Consider the following 21,610-nt stretch of genomic DNA (forward strand, 5'->3'; position numbering starts at 1 on the left):
CTATGAGCAGCCGGCTGTGAGACGAGTGGATAGGGACCGTCTGCAAATTGCAAAACCGCTACAGCAGCGAAGAGAAACACTACACAGATATTCAATAACTTCACTCTTAGATAATGTAGTGTCACCAAAATCACTGCAGCCATCAACTGGATGCTGCTGATCATACTACAACACTTGGTTTGATATTAAAAACATTTTTTCATAATTTTAAGAATTTTTATTAATAATAAAATTTAATAACTTCTCTTTTATGCACTGTAGTGTCACCAAAATCACTGCAGCCATCAACTGGATGCTGCTGATCATACTACAACACTTGGTTTGATATTTAAAAAAAAAAAATCATAATTTTAAGAATTTTTATTAATAATAAAATTTAATAACTTCTCTTTTATGCACTGTAGTGTCACCAAAATCACTGCAGCCATCAACTGGATGCTGCTGATCATACTACAACTCTTGGTTTGATATTAAAAGCAGTTTTTCATAATTTTAAGAATTTTTATTAAAATAAAATTTAATAACTTCTCTTTTATGCACTGTAGTGTCACCAAAATCACTGCAGCCATCAACTGGAGGCTGCTGATCATACTACAACTCTTGGTTTGATATTTTTAAAGAAAAACATAATTTTATGGATTTTTTTTATTAATAATAAAATTTAATAACTTCTCTTTTATGCACTGTAGTGTCACCAAAATCACTGCAGCCATCAACTGGATGCTGCTGATCATACTACAACACTTGGTTTGATATTTAAAAAAAAAAATCATAATTTTAAGAATTTTTATTAATAATAAAATTTAATAACTTCTCTTTTATGCACTGTAGTGTCACCAAAATCACTGCAGCCATCAACTGGATGCTGCTGATCATACTACAACTCTTGGTTTGATATTAAAAGCAGTTTTTCATAATTTTAAGAATTTTTATTAAAATAAAATTTAATAACTTCTCTTTTATGCACTGTAGTGTCACCAAAATCACTGCAGCCATCAACTGGATGCTGCTGATCATACTACAACTCTTGGTTTGATATTTTTAAAGAAAAACATAATTTTATGGATTTTTTTTATTAATAATAAAATTTAATAACTTCTCTTTTATGCACTGTAGTGTCACCAAAATCACTTTAGCCATCAACTGGATGCTGCTGATCATACTACAGCACTTGGTTTGATATTAAAAACATTTTTTCATAATTTTAAGAATTTTTATTAATAATAAAATTTAATAACTTCTCTTTTATGCACTGTAGTGTCACCAAAATCACTGCAACCATCAACTGGATGCTGCTGATCATACTACAACACTTGGTTTGATATTTTTTTTAAAAATCATAATTTTAAGAATTTTTATTAATAATAAAATTTAATAACTTCTCTTTTATGCACTGTAGTGTCACCAAAATCACTGCAGCCATCAACTGGATGCTGCTGATCATACTACAACTCTTGGTTTGACATTAAAAGCAGTTTTTCATAATTTTAAGAATTTTTATTAATAATAAAATTTAATAACTTCTCTTTTATGCACTGTAGTGTCACCAAAATCACTGCAGCCATCAACTGGATGCTGCTGATCATACTACAACACTTGGTTTGATATTTTTAAAAAAAAATCATAATTTTATGGATTTTTTATTAATAATACAATTTAATAACTTCTCTTTTATGCACTGTAGTGTCACCAAAATCACTGCAGCCATCAACTGGATGCTGCTGATCATACTACAACTCTTGGTTTGACATTAAAAGCAGTTTTTCATAATTTTGAGAATTTTTATTAATAATAAAATTTAATAACTTCTCTTTTATGCACTGTAGTGTCACCAAAATCACTGCAGCCATCAACTGGATGCTGCTGATCATACTACAACACTTGGTTTGATATTTAAAAAAAAAAATCATAATTTTAAGAATTTTTATTAATAATAAAATTTAATAACTTCTCTTTTATGCACTGTAGTGTCACCAAAATCACTGCAGCCATCAACTGGATGCTGCTGATCATACTACAACTCTTGGTTTGATATTAAAAGCAGTTTTTCATAATTTTAAGAATTTTTATTAAAATAAAATTTAATAACTTCTCTTTTATGCACTGTAGTGTCACCAAAATCACTGCAGCCATCAACTGGATGCTGCTGATCATACTACAACTCTTGGTTTGATATTAAAAGCAGTTTTTCATAATTTTAAGAATTTTTATTAAAATAAAATTTAATAACTTCTCTTTTATGCACTGTAGTGTCACCAAAATCACTGCAGCCATCAACTGGATGCTGCTGATCATACTACAACACTTGGTTTGATATTAAAAACATTTTTTCATAATTTTAAGAATTTTTATTAATAATACAATTTAATAACTTCTCTTTTATGCACTGTAGTGTCACCAAAATCACTGCAACCATCAACTGGATGCTGCTGATCATACTACAACACTTGGTTTGATATTTTTTTAAAAAATCATAATTTTAAGAATTTTTATTAATAATAAAATTTAATAACTTCTCTTTTATGCACTGTAGTGTCACCAAAATCACTGCAGCCATCAACTGGATGCTGCTGATCATACTACAACTCTTGGTTTGACATTAAAAGCAGTTTTTCATAATTTTAAGAATTTTTATTAATAATAAAATTTAATAACTTCTCTTTTATGCACTGTAGTGTCACCAAAATCACTGCAGCCATCAACTGGATGCTGCTGATCATACTACAACTCTTGGTTTGACATTAAAAGCAGTTTTTCATAATTTTAAGAATTTTTATTAATAATAAAATTTAATAACTTCTCTTTTATGCACTGTAGTGTCACCAAAATCACTGCAGCCATCAACTGGATGCTGCTGATCATACTACAACACTTGGTTTGATATTTTAAAAAAAAAATCATAATTTTAAGAATTTTTATTAATAATAAAATTTAATAACTTCTCTTTTATGCACTGTAGTGTCACCAAAATCACTGCAGCCATCAACTGGATGCTGCTGATCATACTACAACTCTTGGTTTGACATTAAAAGCAGTTTTTCATAATTTTAAGAATTTTTATTAATAATAAAATTTAATAACTTCTCTTTTATGCACTGTAGTGTCACCAAAATCACTGCAGCCATCAACTGGATGCTGCTGATCATACTACAACACTTGGTTTGATATTTAAAAAAAAAAATCATAATTTTAAGAATTTTTATTAATAATAAAATTTAATAACTTCTCTTTTATGCACTGTAGTGTCACCAAAATCACTGCAGCCATCAACTGGATGCTGCTGATCATACTACAACTCTTGGTTTGATATTAAAAGCAGTTTTTCATAATTTTAAGAATTTTTATTAAAATAAAATTTAATAACTTCTCTTTTATGCACTGTAGTGTCACCAAAATCACTGCAGCCATCAACTGGATGCTGCTGATCATACTACAACACTTGGTTTGATATTAAAAACATTTTTTCATAATTTTAAGAATTTTTATTAATAATAAAATTTAATAACTTCTCTTTTATGCACTGTAGTGTCACCAAAATCACTGCAACCATCAACTGGATGCTGCTGATCATACTACAACACTTGGTTTGATATTTTTTTTAAAAATCATAATTTTAAGAATTTTTATTAATAATAAAATTTAATAACTTCTCTTTTATGCACTGTAGTGTCACCAAAATCACTGCAGCCATCAACTGGATGCTGCTGATCATACTACAACTCTTGGTTTGACATTAAAAGCAGTTTTTCATAATTTTAAGAATTTTTATTAATAATAAAATTTAATAACTTCTCTTTTATGCACTGTAGTGTCACCAAAATCACTGCAGCCATCAACTGGATGCTGCTGATCATACTACAACACTTGGTTTGATATTTTTTTTAAAAAATCATAATTTTATGGATTTTTTATTAATAATACAATTTAATAACTTCTCTTTTATGCACTGTAGTGTCACCAAAATCACTGCAGCCATCAACTGGATGCTGCTGATCATACTACAACTCTTGGTTTGACATTAAAAGCAGTTTTTCATAATTTTAAGAATTTTTATTAATAATAAAATTTAATAACTTCTCTTTTATGCACTGTAGTGTCACCAAAATCACTGCAGCCATCAACTGGATGCTGCTGATCATACTACAACACTTGGTTTGATATTTTAAAAAAAAAATCATAATTTTAAGAATTTTTATTAATAATAAAATTTAATAACTTCTCTTTTATGCACTGTAGTGTCACCAAAATCACTGCAGCCATCAACTGGATGCTGCTGATCATACTACAACTCTTGGTTTGATATTAAAAGCAGTTTTTCATAATTTTAAGAATTTTTATTAAAATAAAATTTAATAACTTCTCTTTTATGCACTGTAGTGTCACCAAAATCACTGCAGCCATCAACTGGATGCTGCTGATCATACTACAACACTTGGTTTGATATTAAAAACATTTTTTCATAATTTTAAGAATTTTTATTAATAATAAAATTTAATAACTTCTCTTTTATGCACTGTAGTGTCACCAAAATCACTGCAACCATCAACTGGATGCTGCTGATCATACTACAACACTTGGTTTGATATTTTTTTAAAAAAATCATAATTTTATGGATTTTTTATTAATAATACAATTTAATAACTTCTCTTTTATGCACTGTAGTGTCACCAAAATCACTGCAGCCATCAACTGGATGCTGCTGATCATACTACAACTCTTGGTTTGACATTAAAAGCAGTTTTTCATAATTTTAAGAATTTTTATTAATAATAAAATTTAATAACTTCTCTTTCATGCACTGTAGTGTCACCAAAATCACTGCAGCCATCAACTGGATGCTGCTGATCATACTACAACACTTGGTTTGATATTTAAAAAAAAAAATCATAATTTTAAGAATTTTTATTAATAATAAAATTTAATAACTTCTCTTTTATGCACTGTAGTGTCACCAAAATCACTGCAGCCATCAACTGGATGCTGCTGATCATACTACAACACTTGGTTTGATATTTAAAAAAAAAATCATAATTTTATGGATTTTTTATTAATAATACAATTTAATAACTTCTCTTTTATGCACTGTAGTGTCACCAAAATCACTGCAGCCATCAACTGGATGCTGCTGATCATACTACAACTCTTGGTTTGACATTAAAAGCAGTTTTTCATAATTTTAAGAATTTTTATTAATAATAAAATTTAATAACTTCTCTTTTATGCACTGTAGTGTCACCAAAATCACTGCAGCCATCAACTGGATGCTGCTGATCATACTACAACTCTTGGTTTGATATTTTTTTTTAAAAAAATCATAATTTTATAGAATTTTTATTAATAATAAAATTTAATAACTTCTCTTTTATGTACTGTAGTGCCACCAAAATCACTGCAGCCATCAACTGGATGCTGCTGATCATACTACAACTCTTGGTTTGATATTTAAAAAAAAAAAATCATAATTTTATAGAATTTTTATTAATAATAAAATTTAATAACTTCTCTTTTATGCACTGTAGTGTCACCAAAATCACTGCAGCCATCAACTGGCTGCTGCTGATCATACTACAACTCTTGGTTTGATATAAAATATTTTTTCGTAAGTGAAAAAGATGATGTCATTGCTGCCTCAAGGATACTCTGTTTAAACCAATCACACAAGGATACAAAAGTGTGATGAAGCCACTAGCCAATCAGGAACACCTTTCAATTAAGCTCTACCTCAGATCTTTTCAGTCTGCATAACCTGCATATCACCATGAAGGAGAAGATTATGATTATTTTTTATTATTATTATGATTTTTTTTAAAAATATCAAACCAAGAGTTGTAGTATGATCAGCAGCATCCAGTTGATGGCTGCAGTGATTTTGGTGGCACTACAGTACATAAAAGAGAAGTTATTAAATTTTATTATTAATAAAAATTCTTAAAATTATGAAAAAATGTTTTTAATATCAAACCAAGTGTTGTAGTATGATCAGCAGCATCCAGTTGATGGCTGCAGTGATTTTGGTGACACTACATTGTCTAAGAGTGAAGTTATTGAATATCTGTGTAGTGTTTCTCTTCGCTGCTGTAGCGGTTTTGCAATTTGCAGACGGTCCCTATCCACTCGTCTCACAGCCGGCTGCTCATAGACACCAATGTTATTTCTGCAGCTTGAAAGATAGCTACTTTTGATAAAACTGGGCTTGTAGCACATTGTCTACCTTACAACGATGGGAAAGAGGCCTCGTTTATGTTTTGACAACGTATCACTAATGAGTTATTGATGCCGGAAGTCCGAATCTGTGAATATCTTTCCAACTTTACCGAGCTAGCTTCTTCTTCGCTTTTTTTTTTTTTTGTCGGCAATGCTAACTTGCTTAATTTACCGCCTCTTACCGCGCCGGAGTGTGTAGAATCAGAATCAGAAACTGATTTTTTGCTATGTAGATTTTCATTTATAAGGAGTTTGCTGTGGCATGTTTGTGCATAACAGCAAACATAGTACTAAAAACTTAAATGAAGATTTAGGCAAGTAGTGTTGGTTTTAAACAGCGTAAACAGAAAAATAGAGAATAGATAAGAAACACATGAAAAAAATGTAAATTAATAAAAACAAAGAAGCAGGGACTAGTTTACAGGCTGTCATAAATGAAGAGAAAACCAAAAGAGAAATAAACAATTATATTCAATTAAATAATGTTCAGTAAGAAATTTGTAACCCCTCTCTGGGTTTTCTACATCTTATCCTCATTTGTTGTTTTGTTTGCACTCTTTCACCCTATTTTATAAACTTACTCTTTTTATTATATCTGACATAGTGCATTAATGCATACATAGCATTTTCCACTAAATTACAATGCACATATACAACTGTGGATTTAATTTTCCCAGTATAAATAGTAAGCCAGGGTGATCAAATTATAAAGAAGCAATGCGTATCAATTGTACATCCAAGAATTAGTACTGTGATTCAAGCAAGCTGGAGCCATAGACTGTATATTAAATAGGTTGAATCCCTATTTAATATATGATCTATGGTTGAAGCGACTTGTCTCCCCCCTGCCCCCTTCTCCCCAGACTTGAGGAAGCTCAGACAGGCTGCAGGAACGCTGCAGAAACGCTGCAGGAGCGCAAGACAAGCACAACACTGTAATTCAAGAATAACAAACGATGACAAGTCCTCCACTGTACTAAAGCTGATTATGTACCAGCTTTAGTACTATTGTCAGAGAAGCAAGTATTTCACTTGTTCATGACATATCATGGTCATCTTATTACAGTAAATACATTGCAGATTTATCCTTTGATCTAGAACAATCTTCACTGCCTTCTTTTTCGTACTTTTTATCTTTTGTACTTTATATGCTTTGCCTTTACTGTTCTCATTGCACATTTTCTGCCAAAATTCAGATATTTTCTTTTTGGTTAGTGCTTCATTGTCACCTTTCCCAAATGGAATGTCAATTATTTCCCTTATATTTAGTGATCTTTTAGCCATCCCCTCTGCAGATTGATTAGGCCTAGCCTTTAATGCTATATGTGAAAGTACCCAACAGGATTCTACAATTACAGCACAAACCTCTCACAGTGATCACATCTGTGTGGCTCAGTTTTTTTTTGTATCACCTCTCTGAAGAGAGCCCTTTAAATATCTGAGATAACATGTCTTTTGTACGTCTTTATTATACTTTTTTTTTTTATTTAACACTATTTTGGTTGTAATTATGGTTTAACAAATTCGATAAATTTGTTAAACCTATTTATTTCACAAATACATGAAAACCTGTTTAGAATGTTCAGAGTGTGGATTGACAACTGTCTATGAATAAAACCTGCCAGTTTTGTTCTTTTATCCAGACCAAATCTCAATTGTCCTCATCCATGGGCTGCTGGCAAATGAGTGTTCATGACAGCTGTGTGTGTATGAATTACCAGTTTATTAGGCACACCTGGTTAATGCAGCCTAGGACAACAGCCATGATACAAATCCTCCCTTCATGAGGGTTGTAATGTTGAGTTTATGATCAAACAGTTTTACAGAGGTGTTTATTTAACTGTATGCTCATTTGATGGTGCTGTTGAAGTGTATTGCATTATACAGAGAGGTGTTTATGTTAGGGATAATGTACAGTGAGCATCCAGATCATAATTGCAGAGTAAACCCAGACAGGTGCAGCACCCTGCTCACTGTACATTATCCCTTATTACATGGTTATTTACAAAAAAGCAATGCAAAATATTAATTTTTAAATGATTCTATGGATTTAAAAATTATTTTATTGCTCCTCTGTGGTCTATAATCAGAACTACATCCATAGCAACGGTCTGTTCTTCATCAGAATGGTCTCTGATACAGAAATAACAAACATGAAATGCTCTAATTGACCAAACAGAATCAAGTATTTTAACAAAGCTGTGTAATATAATCAAAGTAATAACATTTTATTACATGGCATTGTTAAATATATGAAGAAAGGTCGATTATGGATGCAGATCCACAGGCTCTTAAAGCAATAAAACACTTTTTAAATCCATAAAATCATTTTAAAGTCTGAATTTATTGAAATTATTTAGTTTTTGATAATAACAATGTAATAAGTGGGATAATGTTCAGTGAGAAGGGTCCTGCATCACACTGTTGGGGTTTATTTTGCAATAATGATCTGCTCACTGTACATTATCCCCAATTTGTCCACTCACATTTATACAAATATTAGGTTAAATAAGAGAAATATCTCTTTCAAATCTATATTAGTAGGGACACTTTCAGTGGCTTCCTTGCTACACTAAACCAGTTTTGACAAGTTGAATAGATAAATGAGATGGTGCCTTTAGATATTTCAAAAAACGTCATATATGCCTATAATAAAAATCCAAAACAAATCACAAATATTACAGTAAATGGAAAAGTTTAAAAGCACTTGTTGATTTCCAGAGGAGTTTCCTTGATAGAACTGCTTTATTTAAGCAAGCGCAACTTCGCAAAAGCTGTGACCAGCACATGTTCATGCATTCATACACACACACACACACACACACACACACACACACACACACACACACACACACACACACACACAGAACCACTTGACCTCTCCGTGAGTAAAGAATAAGAAGCAGGACTAAGTCAGACCAGCGGAAAACCTAACTCTCTGCCAAGTCCAATGACACTCACCGCAAGGCTCTACAATGAATGGTTCATGAGTGAGGCTAAAGTATTGGCTAACCTTCACCGAATATAAATGAACTCTGCTTAGTGATGCCTCCGAGAAGTTTAGTTTCTATGGAAAACAGTTCACCAGTTATGAAAGGGGGCGAGGCTAGAAAAACTCTGCTTAGTCCGATAATCACTCGCACAAGTGCCTAAAACAAACAGGAAGTAAGTTATGACGGGGTGTGGCTAATGTACAGGTCGCTAACTCGTGCCATTTAATAGGAACTATTAGGAGACCGATGATGCCTCCCACAGGAATCGAAGATAAATGTTATGAAAGGGGCGGGGAAGATTATGAGGGGCGGGGCATGTATCGCTAATAAAATTAGGAGGGGGGCTTTGACTCTTGACCTCAGTAAAGAAAATTCATATTTCAAATATCTTATTTTTTGGTAAAGCAAAAAGTACAGGACATGAATTCAAAAACCAAACACAGAGGGGAGTTAAAAATCAGATGTTTTAATATCATTTGCAGGAGATGTAAGACATTTTCTGAATCTACAAGTGCAGTTAATTTAGCATCCTTATAATCCACCGAGCAGAACCTAATTTCAATAAAGTTACAATTTAATACGCTGACATCTCAGCATTAGTTGAAATTAAACACTTTGCACCACAGTGATTCAGTCCTAAGTCATGTTGGCAATAAGATGCAGATGTATGACATTTAACAAGCTTCATTTTGAAATAAGATTAGTGTCATTCCCACAAGTGTGAACGCAGGAGACCACATGCAGAGGCACCGTACAGCAGTGGTCAATATTTTCACCCTCTGTCACTCATCTTGACTGCAGTCGGTTTCAGCTGCGGTCTTCTGGTCTGTATTTGGTGGCATTAGCAAATCAGAGGTGGGACATTTCAGTCGGGCACCACCCACGGGAGGAACAGATGAAGATAACATCTGAGAGGTAAGGTAGTCCCGACTGTGGATGCTTGGATAGAGCGGTCCAGACTGGATAAAATCCAGTCTGGACCGCAGCGGTGGGCCGAGGTACTGGGCTGACGCTGCAGAGAAGCTGGAGTAAGGATAAAACAGAAAGCCTCCGAAGTGTGACAAGCTCACCAGGTCCTGTAAACAGAGGAAAATATATACAGCAGATTAGCGCTTGCCTAAAAACTAGAGCCCGTCGAGGCTCAATGGCGTCAAAATTCTGTCCAACCCATACCCAATCCTCATTAGCATATTTCAGCCCAAACCCGATTAGAGCCCAAAATTTTTCTTAACAAACTTCTCTCTATGTAACCGTAGGAGTTTTCAGTGGCAGAGACAATACATGAACTGGAATTGGCAATGACTAAATTGAGGAGAAAAATGAAAATAAGTGAATAGATAAATATATGTGAGAAATAAGGCTCAACCCAAACCCATCGGGTCGCATTGGGTTCAGGCACAGATTTCAAGCTTTACAGCAGATTCTCAGTTGTTCTTTAAAGGAGCAAAATGTAGCAATTGCACATGAAAAATGAGAATTGTAGTCCAGATAGTGAGTTGGAGCCACAGACTGTACATTAAATAGGTTGAAATCTTATTTAACATACAATCTATAGTTGAGGTGAGTTGTTTCCACCTGTCCCCTCCTCCCCAGACTTCAGGAAGCTCAGGCAGGCTGCAGGAGCACAAGACTCATGCAACATCGTAAATTGACAATACTGAGCAAGGATGAGTCCTACAGTGTAAGCTGCTTAGCTGTTTATAACTGTATGTGAATGTAAAGTTAAGCCTGTTATCCTGAAAACAAAAGCGCACTGCTCTCAAAATACACAATCTGGAGTTGTTCAGCGACTGCCTGCCAGACTCCATTAACATTTTGTTCAATTGAACAGTTATAAACATCTATGCCTTCTACAAGATTATTAATAATTTCCTCCAACTCATAAATAGACATTCACTCATTCGGCCAACATTCGGCATTAGTTTGACTTCTAATCAAAATGAAACAGGCATATAAACATACTTATTCCATCCTGGAATAGAAATTTCTAATGGGATACAGTGGCTATCAATGCATTGATATTTAATGCTAAAAAAAAAAAAGCCTGTTAAACAGTTAGTTAACAGAGCAGCAAAATATCATTATATGTAAATGATCCAGATATTTTTTATGGTTTAAATAAAAATAGTAAACATGATTTATTTGCCAAGTAAAATCCTTCTTGAACAGTAGCCAAACAGAGCAGATAAGGGGTGGCTTTCAGGGAATTCATTTTTAAATATGCAGCTTGAATTGATAAAGTGAATAGACAGTGATGAAGTACATTACTATGAACTATACTTAAAGATGAGTTTTTTAGTGTATTTTTTTAACCTGGACCATATTTCCCCATCTTTTTGTGTCCATGTAAGTAATAGTGACAACAGGAATTGAAATTTGACATTTTGATGTGCTTCTAATGTAACAGATGGGGGACTAAACACACAGTCCTCATTCTGTGTCAGCTGAACCACAGAGACGTCAGCAGACTGAGTTAGAGTTTCTTTGCTAAACTGCAGTGGAAGATAGTCATGTGATTTGTCTGAAGACACACAAAGAGGAGATTTTATATTAAAAAAGACTGACACTCTGCAGAAACATCACACTAACTTCAACTAAACTTTTAAATACATGTATCATATCTTAATTTATAATTCTGCATCACTGCATTTCAGAGGCAATTTTTGTACTTTTACTTTTTACTAACACCAGTTACTTTACAAATTTAGATAATACATAATAAGAGTTATGTGTTTATGAAGTCGTTAAAATTGAGCTCAGTTAGCCCCACACTAACTGGTAACAACATTAAAATGTAGCTTTCATGGGCGCCGCTATATCTCAGTCGGTAGGGCGTGCGCACCATGTATTGAGGCTATTAGTCCTCTGCAGCGGCCGCTGGTTCGAATCCCGCCTGTGGCTCATTTGCTGCGTGTCATCCCCTGTCTCTTCACCCCCCTTTCCTGTCATACCTTCAGTTGTCACTGTCAATAAAGGCAAAAAATAACCTAAAAAAAATGTAGCTTTCATATGATTTTGCATAAGAAATCATAATAATATATACAATATATATATTATTAAATATAATATATAACAACCCTGATAAAACATGCACAAGAGTGATTCTCTTGTATAATAACTATTTCAACTTTTGTAACTTGTAAGTACATTTTGCTGTTACGGATCATATCACAACATACAAATTTAGCAGATTATACTAGAAACTTTTCTTGTTATAACAATATACTACAAACCTGAATTCCAAAAAAGTTTGGATGCTTTGAAACACACACACACACACACACACACACACACACACACACACACACACACACACACACACACACACACACACACAGGAGGCAATGACAGTACAAAGACAAGATTTAATGTTCAAACTGATAAACCTTTGTAAATATGCACTCATTCTGAATTTGATGCCTGCAACACATTTTCAACAAAGTTGGGACAAGAGCAATACAAGAGTGGGAAAGTTATGAAATGCTCAAAAAAAAAAACCACCTGTTTGGATGATTCCACAGGTGAACAGTTTAACTGATTGGCTATCAAAGGGGCGTTCTTGAAAGGCTCAGTCGTTCACAAACATGGATGGAGTGAGGTTCAAGACTTTATGAAAACCTCCTTGACCAAACAGTCCAACAGCTTAAGAACAACGGATTGGATTTCACCATCTCGAATCCATAATATCATTAAAAGATTCAGAGAATCCAGAGAAATCTCTGCATGTAAGGGGCAAGACTGAAAACCAACACTGAATGTCTGTGACCTTTGACCCCTCAGGCAGCACTGCATCAAAACCTGTATTAAAAACACACATCATTGTATAAAGGACACAACATGAGCTCAGGAACACTTTGGAAAACTAAACAGTGCAAGTTGAGACTCTACCATGCAAAGAGAAAGACATATATCAACAACATCCAGAAACACTGCAGACTTCTCTTGTTACCAGCACTAAACGACAGCATCTGTGATGGTATGGAGGTGTGTTAGTGCCCATGGAATCATGGGTAACTATCACATGTGTGAAGGCCTCAATATTGAAAGGTACATGCAGGTTTTGGAGCAACATATGCTGCCATCCAGACAACGTCTTTTTCAGAGACGCCTCTGCTTATTTCAGCAAGTCAACGCCAAGAGGCTTTCTGCATGTGTCCCAACAGCGTGTCTTCGTAGTAACAGAGTTCAGGTACTAGACTGACCTGCCTGCAGTCCAGACCTGTCTCCCACTGAAAATGTGTGACACATTATGAAGCACAAAATACGACAACAGAGACTGTGGACTGTTGAGCACCTGAAGTAGTATATCAAGCAAGAATGAGAAGAAGTTCACTTTCTAAACTTCAACAATTAGTGTCCTCAGTTTCCAAATGTTTACTGTTGTTAAAAGAAAAAGTGATGTGTCACAGTGATAAAAATGCATGCATCAAATTCAGAATGAGTGTATATTTACAAAAAACCATAAAGTTTATCAGTTTGAACATTAAATATCTTGTCTTTGCTGCATTAAACTGAATACAAGCAAAAAGGTTTTGCAAATCATGTAACAACAACACACTATTTATCCTGTTATAATATGACACCTCTCATGTTCGAACAAGATAAATATTGTCACAAGAAAAGTTTTTTGTAATAACATGGAAAGTTTGTATGTCATATTAACGTGAGAATATCTTGTTAAAACAATAAACTTTTCAAGTTACGACATGATACTGATCCATTATTAAAGGGACAGTTCACCTTAAAAAAAAGCCTATTTTTCCTTTTGCCTGTAGTGTTATTTATCCATCTAGACTGTTTTGGTGTGAGTTGCAGAGTTTTTGAGAGTTTCTGCCTTCTAACCATTGTAACGCGACTAAATGGAAGAAGTCCTGCAGTTATGAAAGCACCAAAAATAGCCCACATATTTCCAGAAATAACCCACAGACATTATTGTGGGTAGGAACTACTTTCTTTCAAGTAGAAAGAAAGAAGTTGCAACATGAACCTGCTACTGTTTAATTTTTTTCAACTGTTTTGGTAATTGATTAATCAGTTTGAGTACTTTTTTAGGGGAAAAAAAGTCAAAATTTTCTCATTCCAGCGTCTTAAATGTAATATTTTCTGTAGTCTTTACTCATTTATGACAGTAAACTGAATGTCTTTGGATTCTGAGCAAAACAAGACATTTGAGGACGTCATGTTGGGCTTTTGGAAACACTGATGAAAATAATCTTTAGCTGCAGCCCTGACTCTGTCAGGGTTTCAGTAGGCGTCTCATTGGCTCTGTGCTTGTGTGTGTACCTGTACCAGCGGGTGCTGCTGAAGGCTGATGGGAAACCCTGGAGTTCCCGCAATCCTGCCAGGTGCTGCCAGGCTCAGTCCACACGGCACCGCTCTGTCCACGGCGCTGCAGCTGCTCCAGGTGTTCACCTGCGTAGAGTGGAGGAAGCTGCTGGAGACACTTGCATCCCGCAGATGTTTGTGTAATTCCGGCGGATAAACACAGCTGTATGAAAAATTGACACATGATTTGCGCGACTGCCGCTTCTCTGAGTCTTGTTGCTCACAGCAGCCCGCTCCATCAGTCGACGCACTGATGACGTGGCTCTGCCTCAGCTCCGGTTCTCTCTGTGTCTCCGATGTCCTTTCTGTCACAGAAACCTTGGGCTCAGTTTTTGTTTCTTGTTCAGGATTGATCTCAGCATGGTCGTCTTTATCACTGTCACTGTCATGAGCATCTTGGGGAAAAAAATGAATAATAAGAAAGTTAGTTTTGGATTCATGTTTGTAGACTCACATTGACAAAATGAGTATTTACAGATCTGTGAAGAACATTTTCTCTACCTGAAGATTTGGAATAGTCTGAATATTGTGCAAATGAATCTTTCACAGGTTCAGATTCCACGTCAGTCATCCGCATCTCTTTTGACTTCTGTGATGAATGTTGTAGTTTCCTGTTGAAACAAAACAAATGAAACCAATCAATGATACGTAAAATTCCTGATGATTCAAATTCTTATTTTAGAATAATTCTGAAAAAACATCAATCAACACAGTTTGTGTTGCGGTGGTGTCGAGCACAGTGTATGGATGTAGTTGGCAGTTCAGTGTACTGAGATGCCACCACAACGCTAGAAAGTATAGATATACTGCACACCTGTGGTGACTGATCAAATATAAATCCTTAAAACGCAAAGGGATTATTTCAGGAATGCTTCTTTTCATGATGGGTGTCAAAGGAGAGGAGAGGAGAGGAGAGGAGAGGAGAGGAGAGGAGAGGAGAGGAGAGGAGAGGAGAGGAGAGGAGAGGAAGTATCAAAAACCAGGTATCAAATGAAGTATACTATTAGTATCTGTATCACTTTAACTGGTATCATAATTTTTGTGAACAATGACTTATGTAACTAAGCAAACCACAACTACATGTCTGTGATCTGCTGGTGCATTTAAACATTTCCAGAGAACATGACTACACAATCAACAATATTTAAGGTAATGTAATATATGATTTTGTCATGCAGGTATTAGCAGTAGTTGACAGAGTACTGAAAATCTGTGCTCAAGTACAAATACTGTTACAGTGCTAAAATAATACTAAATTACAAGTAAAAGTACTAGTGTTTGAAATGTGTTAAAGTAAAGGTACAAAGTATCAGTTGTAAGTATTAGTTACTTTTAAGCGTTCATGTCACTGTCACTTCTCCAAACAAGGGTTGCAAATTTTGTGCATTTTCCTGAACCAAGAGTTGAAAACGCTAAGAATTGATTAATAAATTTATAATTTATAAGATACAAAACATAGTTTTTCCCTCATTCTGTTTTTTTCTATTAATTAAATATCAATGAATACATTTTTAATCAGCAAAATTCTTAATCGATTCTTAATCAATTATTGATTAATCATTAACATCCTTACTCCAAATGTGTGCTGCTGCAGAATTTTGTTTTTCATCCACATGTCCTGGTTTTCATTGGTCCGTTTGTGATCAGATCACCTGATTGGCTACTAAAATGCAGATGAAAGATTTGGATATTAATTCAAATTGTACTCAACTATGATTTTAAAAGTAAGATTACATCTTGTAATGCAAGTATGAGTAAAAGTACAGACTTTAAAATCTAGTCATAAAAGTACAAGTACCCTCAAAACACTATTTAATTACAGTAATTTGAGTATTTGTAATTAGTTACATCCACCCCTGGGTATTAGGGATATAACAATATATACAATTTCAAAATATTCCAATAAAAAAATATCTAATATATTCAAAATACAATACCAGACTGTGACAATATAGACAGTGATATTACAAGTTGAATTATGATTTTATTATTTTGTTTGTTTATTTAGTTTGTTTAATTGTTATAAAAGGACAGGTATTGATGGCTGCATTACTTTTTATCATTCAGAAGTTAAATATTCATTGCCAAAGACAATTTATGACAATTTTTTGTGCGTGCTCATTTCATAGCTGCTACTTTTATCTTTTTTATTAAAAGAAGGAGATCAGAAGCACTTTAGGTTAAAGCAAAAATTATTATTATTTAATATGGGATATTAAAGTAGCCTTTCTTTTGTTTTGCAGCATCATGATAAATATATTGTGTATTATTGTACCTTGAGTTTTTAGTATTCTTACATCTCTAGTAGGTATAGATGACATAAGTTAAAGGCTAAATGATACTTGAGGAGTTGTCTCACAATTTGGAGAAAAGTAAGATGGACAAATCACCTGATATTCACAAAATAAAAGTGTTTCAGTTCAATCTGCTGTCACGAGGCTGCTGGTTTATTTTATTTTTTGTGTACAGTAATACAAAGTGCCAAACATCACAGCAGTCAAATAAAATTTTAAAAACTGAATTTTAAAAAATAAAGCAGCAATTAAATAGATAAATACATGGCCTGCAGATGTCCATTTTGTCCAGAGCAATTATCCTAACATTATTATTCAAATAAAATGTAACGCTTACAGTCGACGTACCATGCCATAAAATTAAATGAAAGTTAGGTTGTAGTGTTCCAGGTAGAACAGCAGGGACCACCCAAAAACAATTTGGTGCACACACACACACACACACACACACACACACACAGGGCTCAGGTGTAGATCTTGTCCACTCCTTGGCTTGGACAATAAGATTTTCTCTACTTGCAGTTTAAGTAGCCGCTGAATCAATATGAATCTTGTGTTCACCTTAAGCTTAAGCTGCTCTGGTAAGTAAATGGTTGAAACAGTTTGAATCTGCAGTAATTTGGCGACACCGTCCCGCCTTGGGAACAACTTCAAGTTAGACACGATGCATGTAAGACAATTCACAATGAAACTGCAGGCTTCTGTCAAGAGAAGGCTCAGGGTGAAAAGACTTCTCAAAAGATTTTCTGTGGTTAATTCTTAGACTGAATGTATTGAAATTTGACTGCTTTTAGTGGATTTAATAAATCATTCAGTATATTTTTACAGCAGAAGTTCAGTTCTTGGAAAGAATCAACTCTGAAAAAACACATAGACCTTAATGTTGCATGAAAATATGACTGAACAAAAGTAAAATATGGCTAATCTCATTTATTTAGACTCTTTAGAGATTCTTTTGTCAGGACAAAATTGTCCGAAAGTGGTGGCGGTGGAATGAGAGCTTAGTATGTGGAAAATTCTGGCTATTGTCCTCCTTAAAAATAAGCTACAAAATGAAGTACTAGTAGTAATATAAGTAGTAGTAGTAGTAGTAAGTGCCACCAGACCGAATCCAGTAAATTAAAAATTAGGTCCACTATAAATTGGCTGCAACATTCAAATATTGCTTGTACATTAATGTGTCAGTAATCAGTAATAATCCAGTAATAATATGACTATAATACCACACATTAATATGATTATCATTGTTATTACTAGTTGGCATATAAAGCGGCCATTCTGCATATTGTGTACTACTCTGAAGCCGAGAACAGCTGTACATATAAAATATGTTTAATGCCAATATGTCGAGATCACAAGTTCATTATTTTTTTATCTCAAGATAACACAACCTGTTTTCTCGTGATAACAAGTTACTGTATGCCATTATGTTAAGAAAACAAAAAACGGATTTCCCGAGATAACAAGATGACAAAATGATCACACGGCCGTTCTCTGCTTCTGTGTACTTTGCATGATGTATTTTTACTCAAGTCAGATTTTGAGAGAAATATTTATTACTACATGTAATGCCAGTTCTTACTCCTTATTCTCTTCACTCCTAATCTCTAAAAAAAAAAAAACACTATAAGAGGAAATGACTTTGCCTTCTCATGACAACAAAACTTGTTTTCTGGAGGTAAAGAGGTAAATGAGCCACTTATCAAAATCAGCAAATTATCAAAAGAAAATTAGCTTTATCTTGAGGTAACAAAATAATTAACAATTTATTAATAAATTTGGCTGTTTTCAGCTTCCGTACATTTTGCATGATGATTATTACTAAAGTAAAATTTTGAGGGCAGAACTTGTATGTAATAACACATTTTTTTTTATTGTGGTGATTCCACTTTTGCTCATTTAAAGGCTCTGAAGTACTGTGAGAAAATATTAATGCTATATTTTGTAATTAAAGGAATTAATAACTTGCCTCTTTTCCCGTCTTCCATTGCCCGTATCTCGGAATCCCTTTGCAAAAGGATTGTTGTCAATTTTCAGCTGTGTGATCTGAAAAGTGGTACAAATGGGAACAAGATAAAGCCTGAATTTCTTTATATATGGTTGATTATAATTACTTGAATAGTTAAAAAAAAAAAAAAAAAAAAAAAAAAACAGGTCTAAATTTGTGTTTTTTTTCTTAGGAAGGTCCAGTGCAGGTTGTGATTACAGATTACAGTAAAACTCTTACCTTATCATTCTGGTAAGCTGTCACTGCGATGAATTCTGTCTCGGAGAAGACATAAGTCCTGAAGGTGCTGTACGGCAGTTTCAAGATGTCATTCGCCTTCACTATATGAAATCTGGGCTGGTATTTGTGCATCGAGTTGAGAATTGTCTGCAAATAAAAAATGAAAATGCGGTTAAAACTAGGGCTGCATGATGAATAACAGTGCAATAAAGTAACAGCGGATAATGGGAAATTTATACTATTATTTATCATTCTGGTAATTAAATTATCATGGATAAATATCAGCTACAATAATATCGGATTTGACAGATTGTCAAAGCATTTAATTTGAATACTGAGGCAAAATGCTCTATAAAAAAACAAAGTATATTTGTAAAGGTTTTTTTTTTTTTGAAAATGATGAACTTTACTATAAACTAAGTGCCCCTTTGTCAGAACTGTTCTTTGTTCTTGTTGTCATAATGACGTCAGATTTGGTTCGGTGAGAGATTCTTAAATCATCCTTTAATATTCACTAGATACATCTCAGCCTTTGCCTTCTGGTGTCCATAAATGAAGGTTATATGAGCTTCTTTTTAAAGGTATAATATGCAACATTTTCCCGACATAAATAAAATAAAATAATATTTCAAAAATCTGCAGTGACCCTGCAGCCTTCTGCCTGTATTCCTTTTTTCCCTCATTATTTGGTTGTGCTCAGGAGGCTTTATCAATCCATAACATTTCTATTTGACTTCTTGAGAATGAGACTCGACAATCAGCTGTCTTTCTGCTGCGTTTAGGAGCGGCTCAGAGAAAACTCCTTAATTCTGACCTTTAAAATACAAAAATGTGAAATTATCAGTTATTTTACTGGCATCGACCATGACAAATAGGTCATTATCAGTTTTATTATCCATATCGTGCATCCCCATAGTTAAAACCAGATTTTGGGAAATAATGTCTGAGAAAAAAGAATTACATTTTTCTTATTTTACATTTACAGGAATTGACCGATTATTTACTAAATATTCAATGCAATAGCAGCAAATCTACTCTTTCAGTCCTGATTTTGAGGTGCACTTTATAGCAAAAAGGCCATAAACGTGCGACAGATTCCTTTGTCTTAAATATTAATTCGTTTTTAAAAAGAGCTAAAATTAAAATCCAGACTTACAAATCCGTGCTTATCCGATATGTTGTTGGTCAGTTTCAGTTTGTGGAAGTTGACCACTTTGGACATCCACTGTTCGCCCGTGGCCGGGCTGTCCGGGTGGATGTACATGCGTTTGGGCATCTCCGGGTCCGCCTTCCCCGCCACCATCCAGCGGGAGTTATGAAACTTATACCTGCAGTCATCCGCCGCCACGATGTCCATCAGGAGGATGTATTTGGCTCTTCTGTCCATCCCGGTGCACCGGGCCTTGAGCGGTGGGAACATACGCCTGCAGGGAGGAGAGTGAACGGCGTGAAATATGCGTTCATTAAGGGACAGGCAAACTTTCCATCCATGCGTATTTATTAGGCTATTATATAGTGTACCTGCCAGATTTTGTGATGACCATTTCAGTGCCACATTTGTGGAACTGCCTCCAAAGGTCTCGGGCTTCCAGATAAACTTTGGGCTCATCCTCTGTCGTGTCCCCTCCCTCCTGAATGTCGGGAGGCCTGCGCGAAATCTGCTCCGGTGGCGACGTGTGGATCATCGGCTCCGCGCCGGCATGCAGGCCGGGCTCTGATGATTCTCGGGAGGATAAGGCGATGGCTGAGAACAGCGAGGGTCCGGACAGGATAGCCCCGCGAAGGGCCACATCTCCGACTCTTGTTGGGAAGGTTTGTGATGGCTCGCCCGGGACGCACGGCCCCGAGAAGCTGCGCATGGTCTCCAAGGGAAAATCAACTTTTACGCACTCCTCTGGCTGGGTTACACTTTTATGTCACGCTGATACCTGCAGGGTAGGAGTATCTGCATATTTTAAAGTCACTAAAACGCATTAAAGATATCAGATTTAATACTAGTTTTGCTTTTTTCTCTGGATATTTTTGTCTAGTGCGCTCTGGTGCCTCGCAGCCTTGTGTCCAAGCTGATTTGCTCCTTGACACGTTTGGACAGAGTATGACACCCAGCAGTGGGTGGAGTTTGTCTGGCATTGCACTTTATGTGCCGGAAAATGCTGCCTCAAGTTTCTTTAACGGCTGATCAAGCTGTTTGTGACAACATGGAGTTAAAATCCAGCTTTATTTATCATATAGTAACCACTAAATCTGAACCAACAACACTTTAATAGACAGAACAATGAGCATCTCTGATTTTGTTCTCCTTAGTTTATATGAAGCTATATCAGACACTTGTATTGTTATGGGGACCCTTAGATGAGGCAACACAACTATTTGTTTTAACTTAAACTAATTAAAAATGAGGGCCAGGGCTGCTGTAAAAGTTTAAGTTTGAAATGGAAAAAGTGATTCAAAACTTTTCAGTTCCAAATTGATTTCATATGATTCAGTTGCACTTTAGAAAACATGTTTGTAGTGTTTTCATTATTGTGAAAACAAGCAGCCATGACTTTTATTCAAGGGTATTGAGA

At 34.7% G+C, this 21,610-nt stretch overlaps 1 protein-coding gene across 1 annotated transcript; it reads right to left on the minus strand.

Moving 5' to 3' along the window:
* Positions 1–9,643: 9,643 nt before the first annotated feature.
* On the minus strand, positions 9,644–21,095 carry LOC146320801 (uncharacterized). Its single transcript, XM_084729634.1, has 7 exons — positions 20,565–21,095; positions 20,200–20,467; positions 19,044–19,190; positions 18,786–18,862; positions 15,024–15,133; positions 14,487–14,917; positions 9,644–10,273 (listed from the first exon to the last, which is right to left on the minus strand). Exons 1-7 carry the CDS (start codon positions 20,900–20,902, stop codon positions 9,980–9,982), a joined length of 1,665 nt encoding a protein of 554 aa, XP_084585760.1. The 5' UTR covers positions 20,903–21,095; the 3' UTR covers positions 9,644–9,979.
* Positions 21,096–21,610: the final 515 nt, after the last annotated feature.

The sequence above is a fragment of the Lutjanus erythropterus genome, chromosome 10, assembly GCF_056507025.1.
Source record: "Lutjanus erythropterus isolate fLutEry1 chromosome 10, fLutEry1.hap2, whole genome shotgun sequence".
In the NCBI taxonomy this organism is placed as follows: Eukaryota; Metazoa; Chordata; class Actinopteri; order Lutjaniformes; family Lutjanidae; genus Lutjanus; species Lutjanus erythropterus.